This window comes from Chiloscyllium plagiosum, unplaced genomic scaffold, assembly GCF_037043375.1.
Source record: "Chiloscyllium plagiosum isolate Xiang-an unplaced genomic scaffold, Cpla_swu_hap1 HiC_scaffold_27, whole genome shotgun sequence".
In the NCBI taxonomy this organism is placed as follows: domain Eukaryota; kingdom Metazoa; phylum Chordata; class Chondrichthyes; order Orectolobiformes; family Hemiscylliidae; genus Chiloscyllium; species Chiloscyllium plagiosum.
In genome coordinates this window covers 72,181,316-72,206,109 of record NW_028270165.1, presented here as the reverse complement: position 1 = coordinate 72,206,109, position 24,794 = coordinate 72,181,316, and the positions used below count along the sequence as shown (strand labels likewise).

The following is a 24,794-nucleotide window of genomic DNA, read 5'->3' as shown; positions in this document are numbered from 1 at the left end:
GAAGGAGACCAGAATTGCACGCAATATTCCAACATTGGCCTAACCAATGTCCTGTACAGCCGCAACATGACCTCCCAACTCCTGTACTCCATACTATGACTAATAAAGGAAAGTACTGTATACCAAACACCTTTTTCACTCTCCTATCCACCTGCGACTCCACTTTCAAGAATTATAAACCTGCACTCCAAGGTCTCTTTGTTCAGCAACACTCCCCAGGACCTTACCATTAAGTGTATAAGTCAGCTCTCAATGCTGTTCAAAATGGATGCTTTATTTTTGGAGTTAACACAAAGCTGATTTATTTGACTTTTATCAGAAATATCAATCCCTTCCCATCAAGAGTTTACTAACAGCAACAGATTGTGGTTCAGTCCCAGATGTGATTAACTGCGAAATCTTGTAGTCAATCACAAACTCACTGGTGACTCGGGAGGTGGAAAGAGTGAATGAATCCCTTCTTACACACAGAGCAGGTGAATCATCTCTCCCCCAGTGTAAGTTCACTGGTGTTTTGTGCAGTCAGGTGATCGCCTGAAGTTGGTTCCCACAGCCAGTGCACCTGAATGGTTTCCGATCAGCGTTAACACCTGTGAGAAACAAAGCTCACTCACTTCAATAATTTCAGTCCGAGACAAGATCTGAAGCAATCAGTATGTTTATTATACACTTGCAAGCGTGGTGCCTGGAATAGGGCACACAGAGTTTAGCAAGTACCTACCTTACATAGGATTCACCACTCCAAACCCGGTGCCCATTACTATTGTTTATCTCTTGCCTTGTGCATAACAAGGTACAAGTTTTACTCAGCCATTTCACCACATCCTGCTGTGGCCCATTGTTAGGTATATCCTCCTTCACTATTATCTACTTCCCCCACTTATGCCACTTCCTCCCTTTCCCAAACCATATTGATCCTTACGACCTTTTAATTGGGGTTTGTTTTTGTGTTTTTGCAAAAGTGGGAAACAGATGCTTATAACTACTGCTTGTACAAGCACATCTGGCTTAACCTACATCCTCACAGCACCTTATCTGTTTGTCTACCATTGTTAGCAGGCACGTTTCATTCTTGCATTCACATTTTAGCGAATACAAAAACAATTATATATTTCCTCCACATAGTTTTCATTCTTGTTGACTCAGCTCTTGGCTGAAACAATTATACACTGGTGTGAGTGCATTTACCTTGCATCAGTAATTGTAATTGCAGAAGTAACACTACTTTACCTATATCCCACACACCTTAATGGCACATTCATTTCCTTGCCTCATCTGGGCATCGGAAAAAAAACCTCTCACCTGAGTAAGCTTACAGTCATCTCATTAGTGAGCAGATCTCTACCTCCGCCTGACGTGGACAGAGAACGTGAAAGACGTCCCACCAGTGTGTACTCGCTGGCATTTCAACATGTCAGGTAAGGTCGGCTTTTTTTTAAATTCATTAGAGATGAGTGTGTTGTTGGCTGGGCCCATCCCTAATTGCCCAGAGGGCAGTTAAGAGTCAACCGCGTTACTATGGGTCTGGAGTCACATGTCGGCCAGATGGGGATAAGAATGGCACAGTTTCCTTCGCGAAAGAATGTTCGTGGACCAGGTGGGTTCTTCCCCATGGATAACAATGGATTCACCGTCATAGTTAGATGCTTAATTCCAGATATTTACTGAATTCAAATTCCATCATCTGCCTTGGCAGGATCCAAACCCAGGTCCCTGGAACATTAGGCAGGTCCCTAGTGTAATAGCCCAGTGATAATTTTACTTGGCCGTTGCCTCCCCCCCCCCCTCCCCCCCCCCCCCCGGTAGTGAATCAATTCCCACGTATGGTACTAGAAGACAGACTCAAGCACTGATGTCTCAGCAAGTTGGAAAAGGTAGCGAATCACAGAGTCATATAGCACAGAAACTCACCCATGCCCACCAGCTTTCCCAGACTAGACTAGTCCCGTTTGCCTGCTTTTGGCTCATACCTCTCGACACCTTTCCTATTCATGTACCGAGGCAGGTGTCTTCTCAGTGTTGTAACTGCACCGACATCTACCACTTCCTCTGGCAGCTCATTCAATGTGTGCACCGTCCTCTGTGTGAAAAAGTTGCCCCTCGGGTCCCTTTTAAATCTTTCCCCTCTCACCCGAAACCTACGTCCGTTAGATTTGGACTCCCCTACCCTGGAGAGAAGACCTTGACTCTTCACCTTATCCACACCCCGTCATGCTTTTAATAAGGTTCCTCCTCAATCTCCGATGCTCCAGAGATGACAGCCTCAAACCCTCCAGTCCTGGGCAACATCCTTGTCAATCTTATCTGCACTTTCTCAAGTCTAACATCTTTCCTATAGCAGGGAGACCAGAATTGAACGCTGTATTCCAAAAGTGGCCTCACCAGTGTCCTGTACAGCTGCACTTCCTGCAGCCTGGGCACTTAATTGGTCTCTCCGTCGAACGAACACCCTGGTGAGCTGGCAAGTGCGATTACCAACTCAGAGCAGGAGGATAGCCCGTCCCCAGTGTGACTCCTCTAACAGTTCAGACAGTGATCCGAAAGTCATAATCCCTACATTTCTCTTTCTCTCTCGCTCTCTTTTTTCCCCCTTGCCCCTCCTCCACTTGTGCCTCAACAGGTCAGATGATTGACTGAAACATCACCCACCCAAACAGCACACCTAGTTTCTCTCCGCTGTGAATGGTCCTTTTTCCGTTCCACTCTTGAAATCCAAAGCTGTTGAGGCTGCGAAGAAATTAAATCACTCTGTCAGATGGCTGGTATTTGTTTTCAGTTTTCCCGCGAGTAAAGCCTCCGTTTCTGACACCCTGTGGCCTGAATGTGGGACAGACAAAATGGGTGAGAGAGAACCCGCCGAAAACAGGTTGTGAAAGTGAGCGGAGTAAACCTGGAGCCTAGAAATTACTGACCGCGGCAGGAGCTGGGGTTGTCATGGGAAACGACAAGTCGAGGTCATGTTGAGGTTGAGCAGGACATTGGTGAGGCTTCGTCTGGAGCACTGCGTCTAGTTCTGGTCGCCCAGTTATCGGATATTATTTAGCTGGAATGGGTTCTAGAAGAGGTTTACCAGGAAGGTGCCACGTACGGAACGATTGAGTTATAATGAAAGGCTGGATAGGCTGGGTCTGTTTTCACTGGAGTGTAGGAGGTTGAGAAGTGACCTTATAGAAGTTTATAAAATAATGAGGCTTCCTCCCACAGTCCAAAGATGTGCAAGTTAAGGTGGATTGGCCGTGTTAAATTACCCATAGTGCCTAGGGATGTGCAGGTTAGGGTGGATCGGCCATGCTAAATTACCCATAGTGCCCAGGGATGTGCAGGTTAGAGTGGATTGGCCGTGCTCAATTCCCATAGTGTTCAGGGATGTGTAGGTTAGAGTGGATTGACTGTGCTAAATTACCCGTAGTGCCCAGGGATGTGTAGGTTAGGGTGGATTGGCTACGCTAAATTACCCATAGTGCCCAGGGATGTGCAGGTTAGGGTGGATTGGCCATGCTAAATTACCCATAGTGCCCAGGGATGTGCTAAATTGCCCATAGTGTCCCCGTTAGGTGCATTAGTCAGGGGTAAATATAGGATAGTAGAGTAGGGTAGGGTAATGGGTCTGGATGGGTTACTCTTCAGAGGGTAGGTGTGGACTTGTGCCATAGGGCCTGCTTCCACACTGGAGGGATTCTATCCTCTGGGCAGTTGGGGATGGGTGACAAATTAGCCAGCGGTGCCTTCATCCTGTGAATGAATAAAAAAATTGTTGAGACCTGGATGTGACGAACAGCAAAACCCAATCTTTGCAACTACTAGTGAACTCGCTGGTGACTCGGCAGGTTGGAAGACCAAGTGAATCCCTTCCCACGATCGCAGCAGGTGAATTTTCTCTCTCCGGTGGACGACGAGTTGAGATTACCGACAGAAGTGGGCCCGGCAACTTGGAGCTGAATGGTCTCTTGTCTGTGCGAACACGTTGGTGACGGGTCAGATCCCCGGAACCTTTACTGCACTTCCCACAACCGGGACATCTGAAAGATCTCTCATTGGTGTGAAGGCGCTGGTGATATTTAAGCTCCCCAAAACGTTTGTGGCCCTTCCCACAGTCTGGGCATTTAAAAGGGCGCTCTTCACCGTGGACATTTCGGGGGTACTTCAGCTCCCTGCAACTTTTAAAGCCCTTCCTGCAGTCCGAGAAATGTCTCTCATTGGCGTGAACACGTTGGTGGTAGATTCGGTCACTGGAACTCTTAAAGCACTTGCCATGCTCTGAACACGTGAAACATCTCTCGTCCGTGTGAACGCGTCGATGGGAACGTGAGGTTGTTGGGGCTTTGAAAACATTTCAGATTAGATTAGATTAGATTAGATTAGATTACATTACAGTGTGGAAACAGGCCCTTCGGCCCAACAAGTCCACACTGCCCCGCCGAAGCGCAACCCACCCATACCCCTACATTTACCCCTTACCTAACACTACAGGCAATTTATCATGGCCAATTCACCTGACCTGCACATCTTTGGACTGTGGGAGGAAACCGGAGCAAACCCACACGCTGAACATCTAAAGGGTCGCTTGGGAGTGTGAACGCGCTGGTGGGACATTAGGTTGCCTGGGCTTTTCAAGCACTTCGCACAGACCGAACATTTGAAAGGTCGCTCTCCTCAGTGTGAACCCACTGGTGTGTCTGCAGGCGAGATGGCTGAAGAAATGCCTTCCAGCACGTGGTGCAGGTCAATGGCTTCTCCCCAGTGTGACCGCAGCAATGGACTTCCAGCTGAGATGGGTAACTGAACCCTTCCCCGCAGGCCTCCAGGCCCTGTTGCACAGCTTGAAGCCTCACCTGCACGCAGAACACGTGTAGGGTTTCTCCCCCGTCCGAACGGTCCTTTCTCCCTCTGTGCATTAAATCCGATGACCTTCGGGCTGATCCGTCAGGTCCTTGCCCGGTGAAATTGATTTCGAAACGGAGAGAAAGGGAGTAAGTAAGAACTCCGAAGAAAACACAACAGTAAGGTTGCAAAATTGAGACGAACGAATCCGTGGGTCTCCCGTGAAGCAAAAGTGACCACTAAAGCTGCTGCATTGTCGTTAAAAAAAAAACTCAACATGTTCACTCACATTCCTTGGGGAAGGGAACCTAAGCAAGATTCTGGAGGAGCGAGAGAGACACAAACAGGGTTAGAGAGTGGCGAGAGAGCTCGATGCAAAAGGGAGGGATTTTATTTATGAATAGTCATTTGGTAGACTTGAGTGTTGCTGAAAACTGACGGATTTTTGTCTTGCACTCATCAGGACAATGCAAAAATTCCAATGAGGAGGAAAACCGACCTGTTTGAGAAGCAAGTGTTGATTGACTGACAGGGGGGTCGGATTGATTCATGCTGAATGCCGCAGTTAGTGATGATCGGCAGTAAACTCCCAGGCTACGTTTAGATTTTAAACTAGGCGGCACAGTGGCTCAGTGGTTAGCACTGCTGCCTTACAGAACCAAGGACCTCGGGTGACTATCTGTGTCTGCGTGGGTTTCCTCCAACAGTCTAAAGACATGTACGTTCAGTGGAATGGCCGTGCTAAATTGCCGCATAGTGTACAGGCTAGGTGCATTAGCCATGGGGAAATGCAAGATTACAGGGATTGGGTGGGGTGTTTTTCAGAGGGTCTGTGCGGACTCGATGGGCTGAATGGCCTCTTTCCATACTGTAAGGTTTCCAGTGAATTCTGATGGGTCAGGGCATTGCCCCGAGGGAATGAGCCAGGGAATGGCTGACATCTATCTATCTGACTCTATTATCTCATCCGGGAAACTCACTAGCTGCTCTATGCAAAGTGAAATTAATGAGACGGTAAAGTTCTGTCGTGGTCACAGGACCCTAAAGCTCCATTTGTTTTCGATATGGGCGCACATGCACACTGCTCCCTGCCTAACCAAGATGGCGGCTGTTAACCACGGCCTATTCTGCAAACTGGAGATCTTCGGCTTCTTAACTGGGGTTTCTGGTCTCTCCTCCATCCACTTTCTATATCTTCCCCTCCCCCTGATCAGGCAAAATGAAAATCATGTGACACAGGAGCAGAATTACACCATCTGGCCCATCAATACTGCTCTGCCATTCTTTTGTAACTGATGTGTTTCTCAACCCCAATCTCGTGCTTTCTCCCCCATAACCGTTGAACCTCTTCCTACTTGAGAACCAATCTCCATCCATCTTAAACACACACAATGACTTGGACTCCACAGCCGACTGTGGCAATAGTGCTGGAAAAATGCAGCACCATTGTACAGAAAGAAACAGAGTTAAAGTGAAATGCTTCAAGTCCAACAGAACGGTTGTTTGCAGCAGATCGAGAGCCTTTTCCTGCTTCATTCTCCTGTTAACACTTACTGAAGACAAATGATTTGTTTCCTTGCTGCAATCAAATCATAGCCTTTGCCTTTTGTTCCCTTACGTTTTTGTTACTTAATCTGTTTGGTCCTCTAATCTAACGCTGACTGGACTAAAAATGGTTGTAATCTGCCAGAATGAATTATGTCATTGAAGGTACAGTGGAATATGCATAAAAACTTTATTTAGGCAGTGAATTATCATAATCTGGGACTCTCTCCCTACAATGATGATTATCAATGATCAATAATTCCAAAAGGAAATTGTGATGAACACTTGAAGTAAATAAACTTGCAGGAATTGGAGGATATCGAAGGAACTCTTATGGTGCAGTGTTGTGTCCTTATCTCTAACCCGGAGACCTAGTTCAAGTCTCATCTCTCAAGGTGTATAATAATTTCAACAGGTTCACTCAAAAATAAACTAGAACATAGCGGGGTATTGGGACTGAGAGGATTGCCCGATAGGGAGTCAAGTGCCTGAACTATTTCACTGTGCACCATTCTCTGCATAGCATCTCCTTTTTTAGTAAATGCAGATTCAAAGTGTTAATTTAATACCTCACCTACACATTTTCAAATCTCCCTTTAGGCCCCTAATAATTGGGACCTCCTGCTATTTTACCACACTGTTATTAATTATATGCCTCAGATTCTCATACAGCACAGCTTCTCCAGCAATTTCTGTAATTTGTAACTCCAGTCTGTTTTTACCCCATTAAAGTCAGCTTTGCCCAGTTAGTTGTTTGTACCCCGGCCTGTTCAATATACTCTCCATAATCGCCGGCCTAAACCTTATGATACAATGATCACAATCCCTAAATGCTCACCGACTGACGCTTGGGGCCCACCTCATTTCCAAGAACCAGTATCAGTCGGGCCTCCTTTCCTGTTTGACTGAAAACGTACACTTTTGAATCGAAATACTGGACCCCCTTCCCGAATTGTAAGTGTCCCTACACCAAGTGGACTGCGTCAATTCAACAAAGCAACTCAACTGACACCTCCTCTTGGATGAGTAGGGATGTGCGATTAAGTGCTGCCCAGCCGGCAAAGCCCAAATCCCCTTGATGAAGAAAATATGTTGCAGAATATTCTCGTGGAAACACTTCAGGGACTCCTGCCCGTGACGTTGCAGGTACTCTGGTAAAATTACGCGCCTAATTTCACTGACTGCCACCTCCGTCTCCGCTTCACGCATCACGGCACAAACATAAAGGCACTAATGGCGGGGCATTTACCCACCATCCCCCGCGGTGGTGAATATCGCCTATGCAGGCGACAGGAGGGACGTGCGCAGGCGCAGTCCCACCCAGCGTGCGCAGCGACGGCGATCACACCGAGCGGACGCGCCGATCCTTCGCTCTTCCGCAGGCGGTGAGGATCCGGGACCGCGCGGGGAGCGCTGGAGGCGGCGGGCGGGGCCGGCAGGGATTGTGAACGCTTGCTCAACACCCCTGGCCTCGATTGGCGACCTGAGGCTCCCGCGTTGTGGGGGGAAGGGGTGGGGAGAAATCCCGGGGCCTTTTTCCGGGGGAGAATCGGCTCTCACGCTGAGCGGCCGCCATCTTGGATCCGCGGGGAGATGCGGTGCGCATGTGCGATCGCCTTGGGTGACGTAACAGAGGGGGGCGGGGCGGGGCGGGGATGGGATTTCAAGCCGCCCAACGGGGTCCTAGCGCCGGCGTCATGTCAGTGGTCCCAGCAGCAATTTTCATCAACTCTCCCAGGTTTGCAGCTAATGGAGGAGTCCAGGGGCCAATGTGTTTAGTCAGGGCGAGAGGTTGCTGCCCCTTGTGTCGTTATTGGAAGGAGTTGCACCGTTACATCACAACACATAGAGCGTAAGGAGAAAGTGAGGGCTGCAGATGCTGGAGATCAGAGCTGGAAATGTGTTGCTGGAAAAGCGCAGCAGGTCAGGCAGCATCCAGGGAACACAGAGCATAAGGTCTAGGGAAATAGGAGTCGGGCCATTTGGGGAGAAAGTGAGGTCTGCAGATGCTGGAGATCAAAGTTGAAACTTTATTGCTGGAACAGCACAGCAGGTCAGGTAGCATCCAGGGAACAGGAGATTCGACGTTTCGGGCACAGGCCCTTTTGAGTCAACTCCACCATCCGATAAGAACACGGCTGATCTTTTCATGGCCTCAGCTCCAGTTACCCGCCCTCTCTCTCCGCAGCCCCGGATTCCTTTACTGTTCAAGAACGTATCTGTCTTAGAGTCACCGAGTACAGCAGGGAGACAGACCCTTCGGTCCAACCCGTCCGTGCCGACCCAGATATCCCAACCCCAATCTAGTGCCACCTGCCAGCACCCGGCCCATGTCCCTCCAAACCCTTCCTATTCATATACCCATCCAGATGCCTTTTGAATGTTTCAATTCTACTTGACTCCACCACTTCCTCTGGCAGCTCATTCCATACACGTACCACCCTCTGCGTGAAACAGTTGTCCCTTAGGTCTCTTTTACATCATTCCCCTATCACCCTAAACCTATGCCCCTCTAGTTCTGGACTCCCCGACCCCAGGGAAAACACCTTGTCTATTTACCCTATCCATGTCCCTCATGATTTTATAAACCTCTATCAGATCACCCCTCAGCCTCCAACGTTCCAGGGAAAACAGCCCCAGCCTGTTCAGCCCCTCCCTGTAGCTCAAGGGAATTTCGAAACCCTTCGGATTTGGGGCGACACATCCTGAAAAGCGCGTGGGTCTGAGGGGATTCACAGTGACCGCGACGCAGCATCAAAATCTAGAGGCTTCCCATTTACCACTGAGATGCGGAGAAGTCTCCTCTCTCTGAGCGTCATTAGTCATGAAGAGTAGAAGTAATTTAATACATTCATAGAGTCACAGAGATGTACAGCACAGAAATAGACCCTTCGGTCCAACCCGTCCATGCGACCAGATATCCCAACCCAATCTAATCCCACCTGCCAACACTCGGCCCATATCCCTCCAAACCCTTCCTATTCATATACCCATCCAAATGCCTCTTAAATGTTGCAATTGTACCAGCCTCCACCACATCCTCTGGCAGCTCATTCCATACACGTACCACCCTCTGCGTGGAACAAGTTGCCCCTTAGGTCTCTTTTATATTTTTCCCCTCTCACCATAAACCTATGCCCCTCTAGTTTCTGGACTCCCCCACCCCAGGGGGAAAAGACCTTGTCTATTTATCCAATCCATGCCCCTCATGATTTTATAAATCTCTGAGGTCACCCCTCAGCCTCTGACCCTCCAGTGAAAACAGCCCCAGCCTGTTCAGCCGCTCCCTGTACGTCAAATCCTCCAACCCTGGCAACATCCTTGTAAACCTTTTCTGGGCCCTTTCAAATTTCACAACATCTTTCCGAAAGTGGCCTAACCAAAGACCTGCATAGCTGCAACATGACCTCCCAACTCCTGTACTCAATACTCTGACCAATAAAGGAAAGCATACCAAACACCTTCTTCACTATCCTATCGACCTGCGACTCCACTTTCAAGGAGCTATGAACCTGCTCTCCTAGGTCTCTTTGTTCAGCAATACTCCCCAGGACCTTACCATTAAGTTCTGCTAAGATTTGCTTTCCCAAAATGCAGCACCTCACATTTATCTAGATTAAACTCCATATGCCACTTGTCAGCCCATTGGCCCATCTGATCAAGATCCCGTTGTAATCTGAGATTACCTTCTTCACTGTCCACTACACCTCCCAATTTTGGTGTCATCAGCAAACTTACTTACTTTACCTCTTATGTTCACATCCAAATCAGTTAGCTTTAACAACATTCACTGAGGGAGCCTCAACCACTTCACTGAGAAAGGAACACCACTGATTCACAACCCTTTGGTTTAGATTACTTACAGTGTGGAAACAGGCCCTTCGGCCCAACAAGTCCACACCGACCCTCCCACCCAGACCCATTCCCCTACATTTACCCCTTCATCTTACACTGCGGGCAATTTAGCGTGGCCAATTCACCTGACCCGCACATCTTTGGATTGTGAGAGGAAACCGGAGCACCCGGAGGAAACCCACGCAGACACGGGGAGAACGTGCAAACTCCACACAGTCAGTCGCCTGAGGCGGGAACTGAACCTGGGTCTCCGGCACTGTGAGGCAGCAGTGCTGACCACCGTGCCGCCCAGAAGTTCCTTCTCAGTTTTGTTGTAAATCTGCTGCCCCTAATTTTGCACCAAGTTTGAACTGGAGCAGTTCACCGACTTCGCCCACACCTTCCTCCCCGCCCTCAAATTCACTTGGGTCCATCTCGGACACTTGCCTCCCTGTTCTTGACCTCTCCATTTCCGGCGACAGTCTCCGGCCGGACGTTAACTACTAGCTAAGAAAATTACATTGCTGGTTGTAATTGCGTTGCTAGTTGAGAAAATTACATCGGGTGGTTAGTCGTCCTCTCTCCTTTAACCAAGCAAGACTTTTTTTTTTAATTCTGAATTGGCGCCAAAACAGCTCAGCGCCAAAGTAATGAGTCCCAAAACAGTTTAGAACCAAAATGGTGGGGCTAAATGATCGGCGCCACATAGTCCCATTCTGCCTCTTGAACTGTCCAACCTGTCAATCGTCCTTCCCACCTATCCGTTCCACCCTCCCTACCGACCTATCACAATTACTCCCCACCTGCATCCACCTATCGCCTTCCCAGCCCCACCCCCCCCCCCCCTTACTTATCTCACCCTTCCCCCCCCACCCCTACTTATCTCACCCTTCCCCCTCCACATTCCTTAAGAAGGGCTTCTGTTTGAAACGTTGACTCCCCTGCTCCTCGGATGCTGCCCGACCTGCTGTGCTTTTCCAGAGCCACACTTTTCAACTCGTCCATGCTGACCAGATAGCCGAAATCAATCACGTCCAAATCTGCCAGCACTTGGCCCAGATCCCTCTCAACGCCGACCTATTCGTGTACCTGTCCAGATGCCTTTTAAATGTTGCAATTGTACCAGCCTCCAGCACTTCCTCTGGCAGCTTGAGTACAGGAGTTGGGAGGCCAAGTTGTGGCTGTACCGGGCGTTAGTGAGGTCACTTTTGGAATATTGTATGCAATTCTGGTCTCCTTCCTATCGGAAGGATGTTATGAAACGTGAAAGGATTCAGAGAAGATTTACAAGGATGTTGCCAGGGTTGGAGGGTTTGTGCTATAGGGAGAGGCTGAACAAGCTGGGGCTGTTTTCCTCGGAGCGTCGGAGGCTGAGGGGTGACCTTACAGAGGTTTATAAAATCATGAGGGGACACGGATAGGATAAATAGACAAAGTCTTTTCCCCAGAGTAGGGGGGAGTCCAGAACTAGAGGGCCTAGATATCAAAGGGACCTAAGGGGCACTTTTTCACGCAGAGGATGGTGCGTGTGTGGAATGAGCTGCCAGAGGAAGTAGTGGAGGCTGGTACAATGACAGCATTTAAAAGGCATCTGGATGTGGACATGAATAGGAAGGGTTTGGAGGGATATGGGCCAAGTGCTGGCAAAAGGGACAAGATTAATTTCGGATATCTGGTCGGCATGGATGAGTTGGACCAAAGGGTCTGTTTCCATGCTGTACATCTCCATGACTGTATGACACGCACCACCCTTTGCATCAAAACGTTGCTCCTCGGGGACCCTTTTAAATCTTTCCCCTCTCATCATCAAAACTAGAGCCTGTGTCCTCTCAGTTTTGAAATCCTCTACCCTTCTCGCTGTTCACCCTGGCCATGCCACTTACGATTCCATTAGGTCACCCCTCAGCCTCCGACGCTCCGGGAAAACAGCCCCAGCCTGCCCAACCTCTTTCTGTAACCTCCAACCCTGGCAACATCCTTGTAGATCTTCTCTGCACCTTCTCGAGTTGCCCGGCATCTTTTCTGAAGCAGGGAGACCAGAATTGAATTTAGTTTGAGAGGCTGCCTTCGCTTATCTCGGGACTCCGTTACTGAATTCAGCTTGCTTCGACCGAACGGCGGTTCAGAAGTGCAGAGGGAGGAAAGAGTGTTTTGTAGAAGCTAGAATTTCCTGTTGTGAGTTTCTGTCCTGCAACGATCATGATCCTGACACTCAACTCTTTTTACAGAGGAAATCGTGGGAGACGGAAACCAAGCATCTGACTGATTCACTCAATCTGTCGGGAGCTGAAGATCATTGGGGCCTTCGAATGTGGAAGGAGAAATGTTTGTTGTGTCTACGGGAGAAGGTTTAAGATATCTGTGTTTGGAAAGGCACTAATGCGCACACAGCCTCTGAGGAGCAGGAGAATCGACGTTTCGGGCATTTGGCCTTCACACCCAAAGTGAGCATGTTTCGGCACACCGACTGTGGAAAAGACTTTGGCGCAGCCTGAGAAACGTCACATCGTTCACAGAGGAGGAAGGAAACCGCAAAAAAAAAAAAACATGTTCTGAGTGTGGAGGTGGCTTCGACTGACCGTCCAACCTGGAGCGACACGAGGGCACCCCCGCCACAGAGAAACCCTGGGAATGCGGGTTCTGTGGGAAAAAGTTCAATTATCCGTCTGAGCTGGGGATCCACCAGCGGGCGCACACCGGGGAGAGGCCGTTCACCTGCACCGAGTGCGGCACGGGGTTCTCCCGTCTGTCCAACCTGCTGAGGCACCAGCTGGTCCACTCTGACGTGAGGACGTTCAAGTGCGCCGACTGCGGCAAGGCCTTCAAAAGCAGCAGCGACTTGCAGAAGCACCGGCGGGTCCACACCGGGGAGCGGCCGTTCGTCTGCGCCGCGTGCGGCAAGGGCTTCACCTGCTCGTCCAACCTGCTGAAGCACCAGCGCACCCACACCGGGGAGCGGCCGTTCGTCTGCTCGGTGTGCGGCAAGGGCTTCACGGGCTCCTTCACCCTGCTGCAGCACCAGCAGGTGCACACGCCGGAGAAGCCCTTCGCCTGCTCCGAGTGCGGCAAGGGCTTCACTCGGGCGTTCACGCTGCAGGCCCACCAGCGGGTGCACACCGGGGAGAGGCCGTTCACCTGCCCCGTGTGCGGGAAGGGGTACACCCGCTCCTCCCACCTTCTGAGACACCAGGTGGATCACGACTGACCGTGGGGAGGGGTTTCGACTCGGCCCTTGTGGGTCACGTCCACTTGGAGGTGTGTAAGAAATGTGTCTCCGTCACTCGCTTTCTCATCGGCTCAGAGCTCCGAGGCAGAGAACGGAAGAATTATCCCAACTGTGTTTAGCGTCAGGGAGATGACAGTGAATGTGTCAAAATTGCTTCGGATCAGAAATAAGGTAATTTAGTACGACCGATCCACCCTAACCTGCACATCCCTGGGCACTATGGGTAATTTAGCACGGCCAATCCACCCTAACCTGCACATCCCTGGGCACTATGGGTAATTTAGCACGACCAATCCACCCTAACCTGCACATCCCTGGGCACTATGGGTAATTTAGCACGGCCAATCCACCCTAACCTGCACATCCCTGGGCACTATGGGTAATTCAGCATGGCCAATCCACCCTAACCTGCACATCCCTGGGCACTATGGGTAATTTAGCACGGCCAATCCACCCTAACCTGCACATCCCTGGGCACTATGGGTAATTTAGCATGGCCAATCCACCCTAACCTGCACATCCCTGGGCACTATGGGTAATTTAGCACGGCCAATCCACCCTAACCTGCACATCCCTGGGCACTATGGGTAATTTAGCATGGCCAATCCACCCTAACCTGCACATCCCTGGGCACTATGGGTAATTTAGCACGGCCAATCCACCCTAACCTGCACATCCCTGGGCACTATGGGTAATTCAGCATGGCCAATCCACCCTAACCTGCACATCCCTGGGCACTATGGGTAATTTAGCACGGCCAATCCACCCTAACCTGCACATCCCTGGGCACGATGGGTAATTTAGCACGGCCAACCCACCCTAACGTGCACATCCCTGGGCACTATGGGTAATTTAGCACGGCCAATCCACCCTAACCTGTACATCTTTGGATTGTGGGGGGAAACCGGAGCACCCGGAGGAAACCCACGCAGGCACGATGGGAGAACGTGCAAACTCCACGCAGACGGTCGCCCGAGGCTGGCATCGAACCTGGGTGCCTGGCGCTGTGAGGCAGCAGTGCTCACCACTGAGCCACCGTGCTGGCCCCAAATAAAGTAGGGGAAGTAGGCCATTCAGCCCTTGGAGTTGGCTCTGCCATTCAATATAATCATGGCCGATCGTCCAACTCAGTCCCCTGTTCCCGCTTTCTCTTCCATACCTTTTGGATTCCATTAACCCTAAGAACTAAAAAGGCACAGACTACTGACTCAGTTAAAAGTAGGGGCTTGGGTAATGCTGTAGGACAAATGGACCGAAGGGTTCAGGTACATAATTCTTTTGAAGTTTGCTTCACATATAGTCAGGGTGGCTAAGAAGGCGTTTCGCACGCTTGCCTCAGACTGTTGATGATGGGAATCGGGACTTCATGTTGAGGTTGTACGGGACGTTGGTGAGGCCTTTTCTGAGTACCGTACCCAGTTCCGGTCGCCCTGCTACCGGAGGGATATTATTAAGCTGCCGAGGGTGCAGAAGAGACTTACCTGGGATGTTGCCGGGATCGGAGGGTTTGGGTTATCAGGAGAGGCTGGATAGGCTGGGGCTGTTTACACTGGAGAGTAGGAGGTTGAGAGGCGACCATATAGAGGTCAGTAAAATAATGAGGGGTGTAGATAAGGTGAATGACGGGTGTCTTCACCCTGGGATGGGGGATTTCAAGGCTAAGGGGGTACATTTTTACGATGTGACGAGAAAGATTTGAAAAAAGACACGAGGGGTAATTTTGTTTTTATACTCGAGTGGTTCGCGTGTGGAATGAACTTTCTGAGGAAGTGGGTACACGTACAGCGTTGAAAAAACATTTGGATAAGTACGTGAACTAAAAAGGCTCTGAGGGGCATGGGCCAGGAGCAGGCAGGTGGGACTGGTTTAGTTTAGGCTGACGGACGGCACGGACTGGTTGGACTGAAGGGTCTGTTTCCGTGCTCGATAGCTGGATCTAACGCCCTCTTGAAAACATGTCAGCTTTCCGTGGGAGAGAATTCCACAGGCCAGTTCACTCTCTGGGGTGAAGAGATTTCTCCTCGTGTCAGACCCGAATGCCTACCTTGTATACCCAAACTATCTCAACTCGCCAGTGATGGTGGTGGGGGGGTGGTGTTCTTACTGCATTTCCCCTGTCGAGCCCAGATAGAATTCTGTGGGTGTTAAGTCCCAACCGATCGGTCTTCCAACCCACACCCCCCGCACGTTATTCTGAACCTTATTCCCCGGATGTAGTCTCATGGGAATCACCCCATGCAGGAGCCTCCCTGCTCCTGTACTCAAACCCTCCTCCTCAGACGACGATCACACACCAATTGCCTCCTTTCGGGCTCAAACTGTGACCGGTTCCTCGCTGAACGGAAACCGGCAGGTCCGTACGTGCAAACCCAGCAATTAGGAACAGGTTCGAACCACCCAGACCCACAAACCTCCTCAATCGCAGCTGATCTGATTCCGCCAGATTCCCACCTCACCCTGTTAACCCTTCACCCCCTCCCCACCTTTCCAAACATTTCAACCACAGTCAGGAGACTTTTTATTCCCACTTTTTTCTCCTCGTCTCTGGCTTCAGTGCCTTTTGTTAACAGTGACCGCCTTCCTAGTTTAGATTAGATTCCCTGCAATCTGGAAACGGGCCCTTCGGCCCAGCCCAGACCCATTTCCCTCTGACTAATGCACTTTAACACTACGGGCAATTTTTAACGTGGCCAATTCACCTGGCCGGCACATCTTTGGACTGTGGGAGGAAACCCACGCAGACACAGGGGGGAGAACGTGCAAACTCCACGCAGACAGTCGCCCCGAGGCTGGCATCGAACCTGGGACCCTGGCGCTGTGAGGCAGCAGTGCTCACCACTGAGCCACCAGGCTGCCCTTTCTAGGATTTCTCACAAGGGGAAACATCCTCTCCCAACGTGCTCTGGCAAGACCTCCCCATCCCAGTTGGGCCAGCTCTTGACCTTCAGCAGACATAAGCCTGACCTGTTCAGGGCTCTCTTTGTCAGAGCCACCCTGCCCATTCTCGGTGTTCATCTGGTAAATCACGTCTGAACGATTTCCAACCGTGGACCACCTTGCAGTGTGCGGTCATTCTGGGATTGCAAATATTTGTGTGACCTTTTCTGTTGGGGAGTGCCAACAGTTGCATTTCTATGGAACCTGTCACCTCCCGAGGGTGCTTCATGGATGATCGAAGCTTGGCCCAAGAGCTTAATTTTGTTTTGTTTTGCTTTTAATTCATTTCTGGGGGGGGGTGGGGGCCAGTGAAGGAATGGCCGATACATTTGCAAGTCAGGATGGTGAGCATCTCAGAGGGGAACTTGCAGGGGGGGTGGTGTTCCAATGTATCTGCTGCCCCTTGTCCTCCTAGGTGGAAGTGGCCGTGGGTTTGGAAGGCGCTATCTGAGGATCTTTGGCGAATTTCTGCAGCGCATCCTTGTACAGTGCATCTTAAGACCTATCTTGAAGGAGGATGTTAAGGGAGCCCCCCCCCCCCCCCTCTCCCAGAGCTTGGCAGTTGGTCAAACGATGCAGTTGAGGTTCAGAAAATAAGACGCTTGGAGGGTCCTGAGGCCGGAGGAGACTCCAGAGGCCGTTGTGGGAGGGAGTGGCTGCCTGGCTGGAGCTTGCAGCCTGGCCCAATAGTGATGTGGAGGCATTGAACTGAGGCGGACAAAGTTAGAAGGCACACAACACCAGGTTTATTCGAAATCACAGGCTTTCGGGGCGAGGTGAGGCATTTCGCCTGACAAAGGAGCTACCCTCAGAGCTCATGACTTCAAATAAACCTGTCGGACTATAACCTGATGCCATGTGACTTCTGACTTTGTCCATCCTGGGTTTGTGCCATTATTAAACTGGGGCCCCGAGTGTAATGGGCGCTCCCACATTATAAAACAATTCGCACCATTCTGAGTTTTTAAGTCACGGTTTGCGACGCGATTTCATTCGTCTGACCCCCCCCCTGCTGTTGTACTCTGTATCGAAACACTTCTGCCGGGTATGTCTGAGTCAGTGTTAAGCATGAACTGACCGCTCCAGATCACACTGAGGACTCGTCTGTCAAGAATTTTTCATTCGAAGTTCTGCAGGTAGTTTTCCAGCCTCTATGCTGTCCCTTACCGCAGTAGATACAGCAGCATTTCTACATAATCAGACCTGTACTCAATTTGCTTATAAAGAGACAAGGGAATTTGGTTCATGGGGATGACTTCAGAACTGTGGCACATCAGTCTAGGGAAACACCAGAAATTAAAGGCCGTATCATTTTTGTTTTGCGATATTTTGGACAGGAATGGGGAAAAATGATAACTGTTTTAAACACCCAGGCTTTGCTGCTCTTTGCAAAACCAAGTTTCCCCACCAAGTACTGTTTACACAGCTGCTTGGTCGTGTTGCGACTGTACAGGACGTTGGTTAGGCCACTTTTGGAGTACTGCGTTCAGTTCTGGTCTCCCTGCTATGGGAAAGATGTTGTGAAACTTTCAGAGGGTTCAGAAAAGATTTTGCCGGGGTTGATGAGTTTGGGCTACAGGGAGAGGGCTGAACAGGCTGGGGCTGTTTTCCCTGGAGCGTCGGAGGCTGAGGGGTGACCTTATAGAGATTTATGAGGAGTGTGGATAAAGGTATCTTTGCCCAGGAGTCATATCTTTAAGGTGAATAGAGAGAAGATTTAAAAAAGACACGAGAAGTGATTTTATTTTAACGCAGAGAGTAGTTCATGTGTGTGGAATAAACTTCCAGAGGAAGTGGTAGATGTGAGTACAGTTACAACATTAAAAAGATATTTGGGTAAGTACATAAATAAGAAATGTTTGGAGGGATATGAGCCAACTGCAGGCAGATGGGACTGGTTTGGTTTGGGATTATGAACTTGTTTGACTGAACTGTCCGTTTCTCTGCTGTGGGACTCTATAATTGCTGTGAGCTGTGGCTGTTAATCAACGAGTCAACTGCTTCATAAGAGTAAATCAGCAACCCTGTATCTTCCACAAGCAAGCAAAGATTATCTCCCAAGTACAGGACCTTGATCAAATGGGCCAAGGGGTGGCAAATGTAGTTTACCTTAGATAAATGTAAGGTGTTGCATTTTGGAAAGGCAAACCAGGGCAGGGCTTATACACTTAACGGTAAGATCCTGGGCAGTGTTACCAAACAAAGAGACCTTGGAGTGCAGGTTCAAAGCTCCTTGAAAGTGGAATAGCTGGTAGACAGAATGGTGATGAAGGCGTTTCGTGTGCTTGCCTACATTGGTCAGCACTTTGAGTAAAGGAGGTGAGATGTCACAATGCACCTGTACAGAGCATTGGTGACGCCACTTTTGGAATACTGCGTCCAATTCCAATTGCCTTTCTTTCGGAAGGAAGTTGTAAACTTGAAAGGGGTCAGAAAGGATTGACAAGGATGTTGCCAGGACTGGAGGGTTTGAGTTAAAGGGAGAGGTTGAATAAGCTGTGGCTTTTCCCCCCTGGAGTATCAGAGGCTGAGAGGTGACCTTTTATAAAGGTTTATAAAATCATGCGGGGCATGGAGAGGGTGAATAACCAAGATCTTTTTCTTAATCCAGAACTAGAGGGCACAGGTTTAACATGAGAGGGGAAAGATATAAAAGAGACCTATGGGGCAACTTTTTTCACACAGGGTGGTGCAGTGTACGGAATGAGCTGCCAGAGGAAGTGGTGGAGGCTGGTACAATTGCAACATTTTAGAAGGCATCTGGATGAGTACATGACAAGGATGGGTTTAGAAGGACATGGGCCAAGTGCTGGCAAATGGCGCCAGACACGATCTCTGGTCTGCACGGATGGTTTGGACCGAAGGGTCTGTTTCTGTGCCGTATGATTCTATAAGTATCTGGAGGGGAATTAAAGAACAGCACATCCTGGCAAGGCTAAAAAGGACCATTTGGTGTTAAGTTGAGAAAACAAGTCTGTGCTTTCTGTCAATCTGGTTCTGAGAGATGGGCAGATTGGGAAATTCTGCACGCTTTTGAAAATCTTTTAATGTTTGTAATGTCTCTGGGAAATGGATTCTCTGACTTCCAGTGTGCTGCACTAGTGAGGTGCAACAATATTGCTCACCATACCATATCATAGGTATAAATGCATACTATTAATCAGAGAATCCCCAGTGTGGAAGCAGGCCATTCACCCCATCTAGTCCATACCCACCCCTCTGAAAAGCATCCCACCCTTCTCCCCCCCCCCCCCCCCACCGTATCCCTACACTTCCCATGGCTAATCCCTGGGCAATTTTGCATGGGCAATTCATCTAATCTGCACGTTTGAAATTTAATGGAGAATTTGGTGGGGGGGGGGGAAAGAAACACTAGCAATTGCGAATACCCCTTTACCTGAGCAGAACTTCAATTCCTTTTGAATTCAACAGGTTTGGCAGCATCTGTGGGGTGAAAGCAGAGTTACCAGATCTGCTGAGTTTCTCCAGCAATCTCTGCTTTCGTGTTAGAACTTCAGCCTTGGCAGTTCTCTGTATTTATTATTCCAGACTCTGAGTCAAAAATGAATGTATTTCCCTTCAAATATAAATGCATCACCTCTCTATATTCCACCCCGTGGTAATTAGATTAGAGAGGTGTGACCTCGGACAGGATTATTTGCGTGAGAAACGTTTTTATGCAGGAAAGTCACGATTGCAGAAGATGCCCAAGTATTTCACCCCCTGAGCGAACAGCGCAGGCGCACTGTGGCTGAGGGGGGGGGGGGGCGTGCCCGGGGCGGTGACAGTCCGGAGCAGGCGCAGTGCAGCCGGAGCCCGCCGTCGCGTGGGAGGAGGTGACGGTCGCCTCGAGCCGGTTGCCCTGGACACCATTCGTTGCTGGACCCGATGAGGGAACAATGGGAGGGAGGGAGGGAGGGGCGTGGAAGCTGACGACGTTGGTGGCTTGAGGCGGGCCTCCGCGTTCCATTGCGGACGTCACAACGCGGAAGTCGCCAGGTCAATTTCAGAGTGAATGTCTTTTTTGTCCCCCCTCCTCCTTTTTCAGATTGGGTTCTCACCCTGGGAGTGAGTGAGAGAGAGAGAGGGGGGAAAGACTGTTCACTTGCAGCAGCTGAAGTGAATCCAGGGAGCGGTCAGGCTCAGCTTTGATGCATGAACTTGTCTGGCTAAAGTAAGTTGTCCTCCCTCCCTCCCTCCAGCGAGTCTCTCTTCCCCCCCATTGCACCCCACAGGTTTTCCTCTGGCTAAAAGAATGGCCTGTTTCCTAAAGTTCACAACTTTAATGGGGTAGTTTCTCATTTAAGTAATCTGTCAATTAATAAGACAATTGAGACTGGTGTATATTTGACACGTCATTTGTGATTTGCAGAGCTTCATTTATAATGATTTCTAGTCTTTTGACAGTCGTAACTCTACACAACAATAGGATGCATATTTCTTTCAAATGCTTATCCAATTTTATTTCCTAACAATTTATCGCCCCCAATTCCAACAACTGTGTAGTCAGATTCTAAATCCCTGCTGAAATAATGATCTCCTCACATCCCGTATGCATCTTTAATCAAAAACAGTGTGTAATGATCACTTTTTAAAATTAAATAACACACACACAATATGAACTCCAATAACACTTACATACATATATGAATTTCTAATGCTCAATTTTTACATATACATGTAATATGAATTTCTATCCTGTACTGAAAGTGATAACTTTGTGTAAATTCCTTTTACAGGCTGATTGAAGGGGAGGATTCACACTCGGTACAAATATTACATTGATATCTTATGGAGGCACTCAATTCATTGGAGTGGAGTACCATCAGCATTTAAATCATGAAAAATAAAAATTTTTCTGTGTCTGCTTCAACAGGATTTAAACATCAGTGAGACTGAAAGGGTCACAGTGTTCCAGTGCACTGACTGATCGTTACACTCTGAGAACAGCATTACATCATTCACACCGGGGAAAGACTTACCGTGGTTCGGAGTGTTGGCAAAACTTCAACTGATCATCCGAGCTGGAGAGACGCAAGGCCACCCACGCCATGGACAAACCGTGGAAATGTGGGGACTGTGGGAAGGGATTTTTGTCACCCTCTGCCCTGGCGATTCACCGACGCACTCACACCGGGGAGAGGCCGTTCACCTGCTGCGTGTGCGGCAACGGATTCACTCACCGGTCCCACTTGGAGATCCACCAGCGGGTCCACACCGGGGAGAGGCCGTTCCGCTGCTCCGTGTGCGGCAAGGGCTACACTCAGTCGTCCCACCTGATCACCCACCAGCAGGTCCACACCGGGGAGAGGCCGTTCCGCTGCTCTGAGTGCGGGAAGGGCTTCACTCAATCGTCCCACCTGATCACGCACCAGCGGGTGCACACTGGGGAGAGGCCGTTCTGCTGCTCCGAGTGCGGGAAGGGCTTCACTCAATCGTCCCACCTGATCACGCACCAGCGGGTGCACACCGGCGAGAGGCCGTTCTGCTGCTCGGAGTGCGGGAAGGCCTTCGCTCAGCCCTCTCAACTGCGGCTGCACCGGCGGGTGCACAGCAGGGAGAGGGCGTTCAACTGCTCCGAGTGCGGCAAGGGCTTCCGCGAGCTGGCCAGCCTGGAGAAGCACCGCCCGGTCCACTCCGGCGACCAGCGTTTCACCTGCCCCGCCTGCGGGTTTAAGTTCACCCGGCTCACCGACCTGGAGCAGCACCGGATGGCGCACAGCGGGGAGAGGCCGTTCGCCTGCTCCTCCTGCGGCAAGGCCTTCACCCGCTCGACCAGCCTCCTGGCCCACCGCCGGGTCCACACCGGCGAGCGGCCCTTCGCCTGCCCGGTCTGCGGGAAGGGCTTTGCCGACCCGTCCACCCTCTGGAAGCACCGGCGCATCCACACGGGGGAGAGGCCGTTCACCTGCTCAGTGTGCGGGAAGGCCTTCACTCGCTCGTCTCACCTACGGCGACACCAGCAGCTTCACTCTGAGTAGAGGCCACTGAGCACGGAAACGGAATTTGTTGCTTTATCCAGCCTGAAGAAAGACCGTCAAGTCCCTACCTGGGAGAGCGACCGATAGTTCTACTCAGCACAAGATGGGTTCAACTGAGTCATTCAACTTGCAATGATTTAGCTGCTCTGACAATGGTGTTTCTTGCAGTTATTTTTCTCAGCCGGTTCAGACATGTTATGATTTGATATGTTTTAAGGTTGTCACGTGTACCGAGATACAGTGAAAAGTGTTGTTTTGTGTGCTATGCAGGCATATCGTGCCATACAAAGTGCATCAGGGTAGCAGGGCAGAATATACAATGTTACAGCTGCAGAGAAGTTGTGGGGAGAGAGAGAGAGAGAGGTTTGTTCAAAAGTCTGAAAACAATGATGAAGAAACTGTCCCTGAGTATGTTAGTATGGAGAAAAAGCTGTCCCTGAGTATGTTAGTATGGAGAAGAAGCTGTCCCTGAGTATGTTAGTATGGAGAAAAAGCTGTCCCTGAGTATGTTAGTATGGAGAAGAAGCTGTTCCTGAATCTGTTTAGTACGGGGAAGGAGCTGTTCCTGAATCTGTTTAGTACGGGGAAGTTGTTGTTCCTGAATCTCTTAGTATGGAGAAGGAGTTGTTCCTGAATCTGTTAGCACGAGGAAGAAGCTGTTCCTGAGTATGTTGGTACAGGGAAGAGGCTGTTCTTGAATCTGTTGGTACTTGAATTTGTTAACACTGGGAACAAGCTGTTCCAGAATCTGTTTGTATATGTTTTCAAAGTTTTTCCAACTTCTGCCCGATGGAAGAGAGTATGAATGGGAAGTATCTTTGATTAGATTGGTTGCTTTCCCAAGGCAAAGGGAAGTATAGATGCAGTCAGTGGATGGAAGTCTGGTTTGTGTGACAGGCTGGACTGTGATCACAACTCTCTGGAGTTTTTTGCAAGCTTGAGTAAAGCAGTTGCCATATGACGCACCTCCGGACCTGGACCCAGATATCCTGGCCCAGAGGGAGGAACTTTACTGCTGTGTCACAAGAGCTCCCCAGGCGTTAATTGTAGATATTTTCCAATTAGCTTGTTGAGAGAAGTTAGTTCACACCTCCCTGTCTTAGAGTTAGGAACGTACCACTGCTCCACTAGTGCCCTCTGGGAATTAATTGCATTGACTGAGATTAATAGTATTTCCCATTGGTTACTTGATCACATTGTGTGGAATGCAGTCAGGAGGTGCAGGTGGGAATTCCTTGCATTGGGATAACAAATGTTTTCAGAAAGGTTTATTGCAACAATGAAGTGTCGACAGTATTAGTCAGACCTATCAGTAATAGCATAGTTTATGAATAGCTGTAAGCTTTATTCATAGTTGTAGGGTCAGACAGAACTCTGGTTTTGCTGAACATTAAAGGCACTTTTTGTCAAAGTTGTTCTATCTCGTCACTTATCTTTTTATCTCATCATCTTGACAATTCACAAGCAATCCGAAAATAAAGGGAAAGCAGCATTTACACTAATATGAGAGGAGATTCAGGTGAGAATTGGCAAATAAAATGAAGCTACGACGTGTAAACTCAAGGAAAATCAAATTCATGTAAGTGAAATAATCCTATAGAGTCATACAGCACGGAAACAGATCCTTTAGCCCAACTAGCCCATGCCGACTGTAATCCCAAATGAAACTAGTCCCACCTACCTGCGCTAGACTTCTATTCCTCCAAACATAAATTGCCCATCGTGACTTTATAAAATCTGTCTCCTCTCACCTTAAAAATATCCCCCATGCTGGGAAAAGACACCTGCCATTCACCTTACCTATAATTCTAATGATTTTATGAATTGCTATAAGGTTGGCCGCTCAACCTCCCGCACTCTAGTGAAACACGTCCTAGCCTACACAGCCTCCCCTTATAACTCAAACCCTCCATTCATAGCAACACCCTGGTAAATCTCTTCTGAATCCTCTCCAGCTTAATCATTTCTTTCCTGTCATAGGGAGACCAGATCTGGACACAGCAGCCCAGAAGAGGCCTCACCAACATCCTGCATAACCTCAACATAACGTCCCAGCCGACACTCAAAAGGTCCGAGCAGTGAAGGCAAGCGTGGTAAATGCCTTTGTAACCAACTTGTCTAAGTGACGCAAACTTCAGAGAATTATGTACCCGAATCCCTAGGTCTTTCTGTTCTACATTACCCAAAGTCAAGAGTGTGGTGCTGGAAAAGCACAGCATGTCAGGCAGCATCCAAGGAGCAGGAGAATGGACGTTTCGGGCATAAGCCCTTCATCAGGAATTATGTCAGAAACGTCGATGCTGCCTGACCTGCTGTGCTTTTCCAGCACCACACTCTCGACTCTGCTGTCCAGCATCTGCAGTTCTCACTTTCTCCTACATTACCCAAAGCCCTACTTTTAATTGTATAAGTCCTGCCCTCGTTTGCTTTACCAAAAAGCAATACCTTGC

The 24,794-nt window shown here is 49.4% G+C and overlaps 2 protein-coding genes across 2 annotated transcripts; both read left to right on the top strand.

The window, feature by feature from the left end:
- Positions 1–12,781: 12,781 nt before the first annotated feature.
- LOC148144571 (uncharacterized) lies at positions 12,782–13,405 on the top strand (the record flags this gene model as incomplete). Its single annotated transcript, XM_087975416.1, has 1 exon — positions 12,782–13,405. A coding segment is annotated over one exon (624 nt), but the record flags the coding sequence as incomplete, so codon positions are not given.
- An 8,009-nt stretch (positions 13,406–21,414) lies between these two features.
- LOC122543580 (uncharacterized) lies at positions 21,415–23,755 on the top strand. The gene has a single exon (XM_087974854.1). The coding sequence runs from the start codon at positions 21,415–21,417 to the stop codon at positions 22,342–22,344; it is 930 nt and encodes a 309-aa protein (XP_087830980.1). The 3' UTR covers positions 22,345–23,755.
- Positions 23,756–24,794: the final 1,039 nt, after the last annotated feature.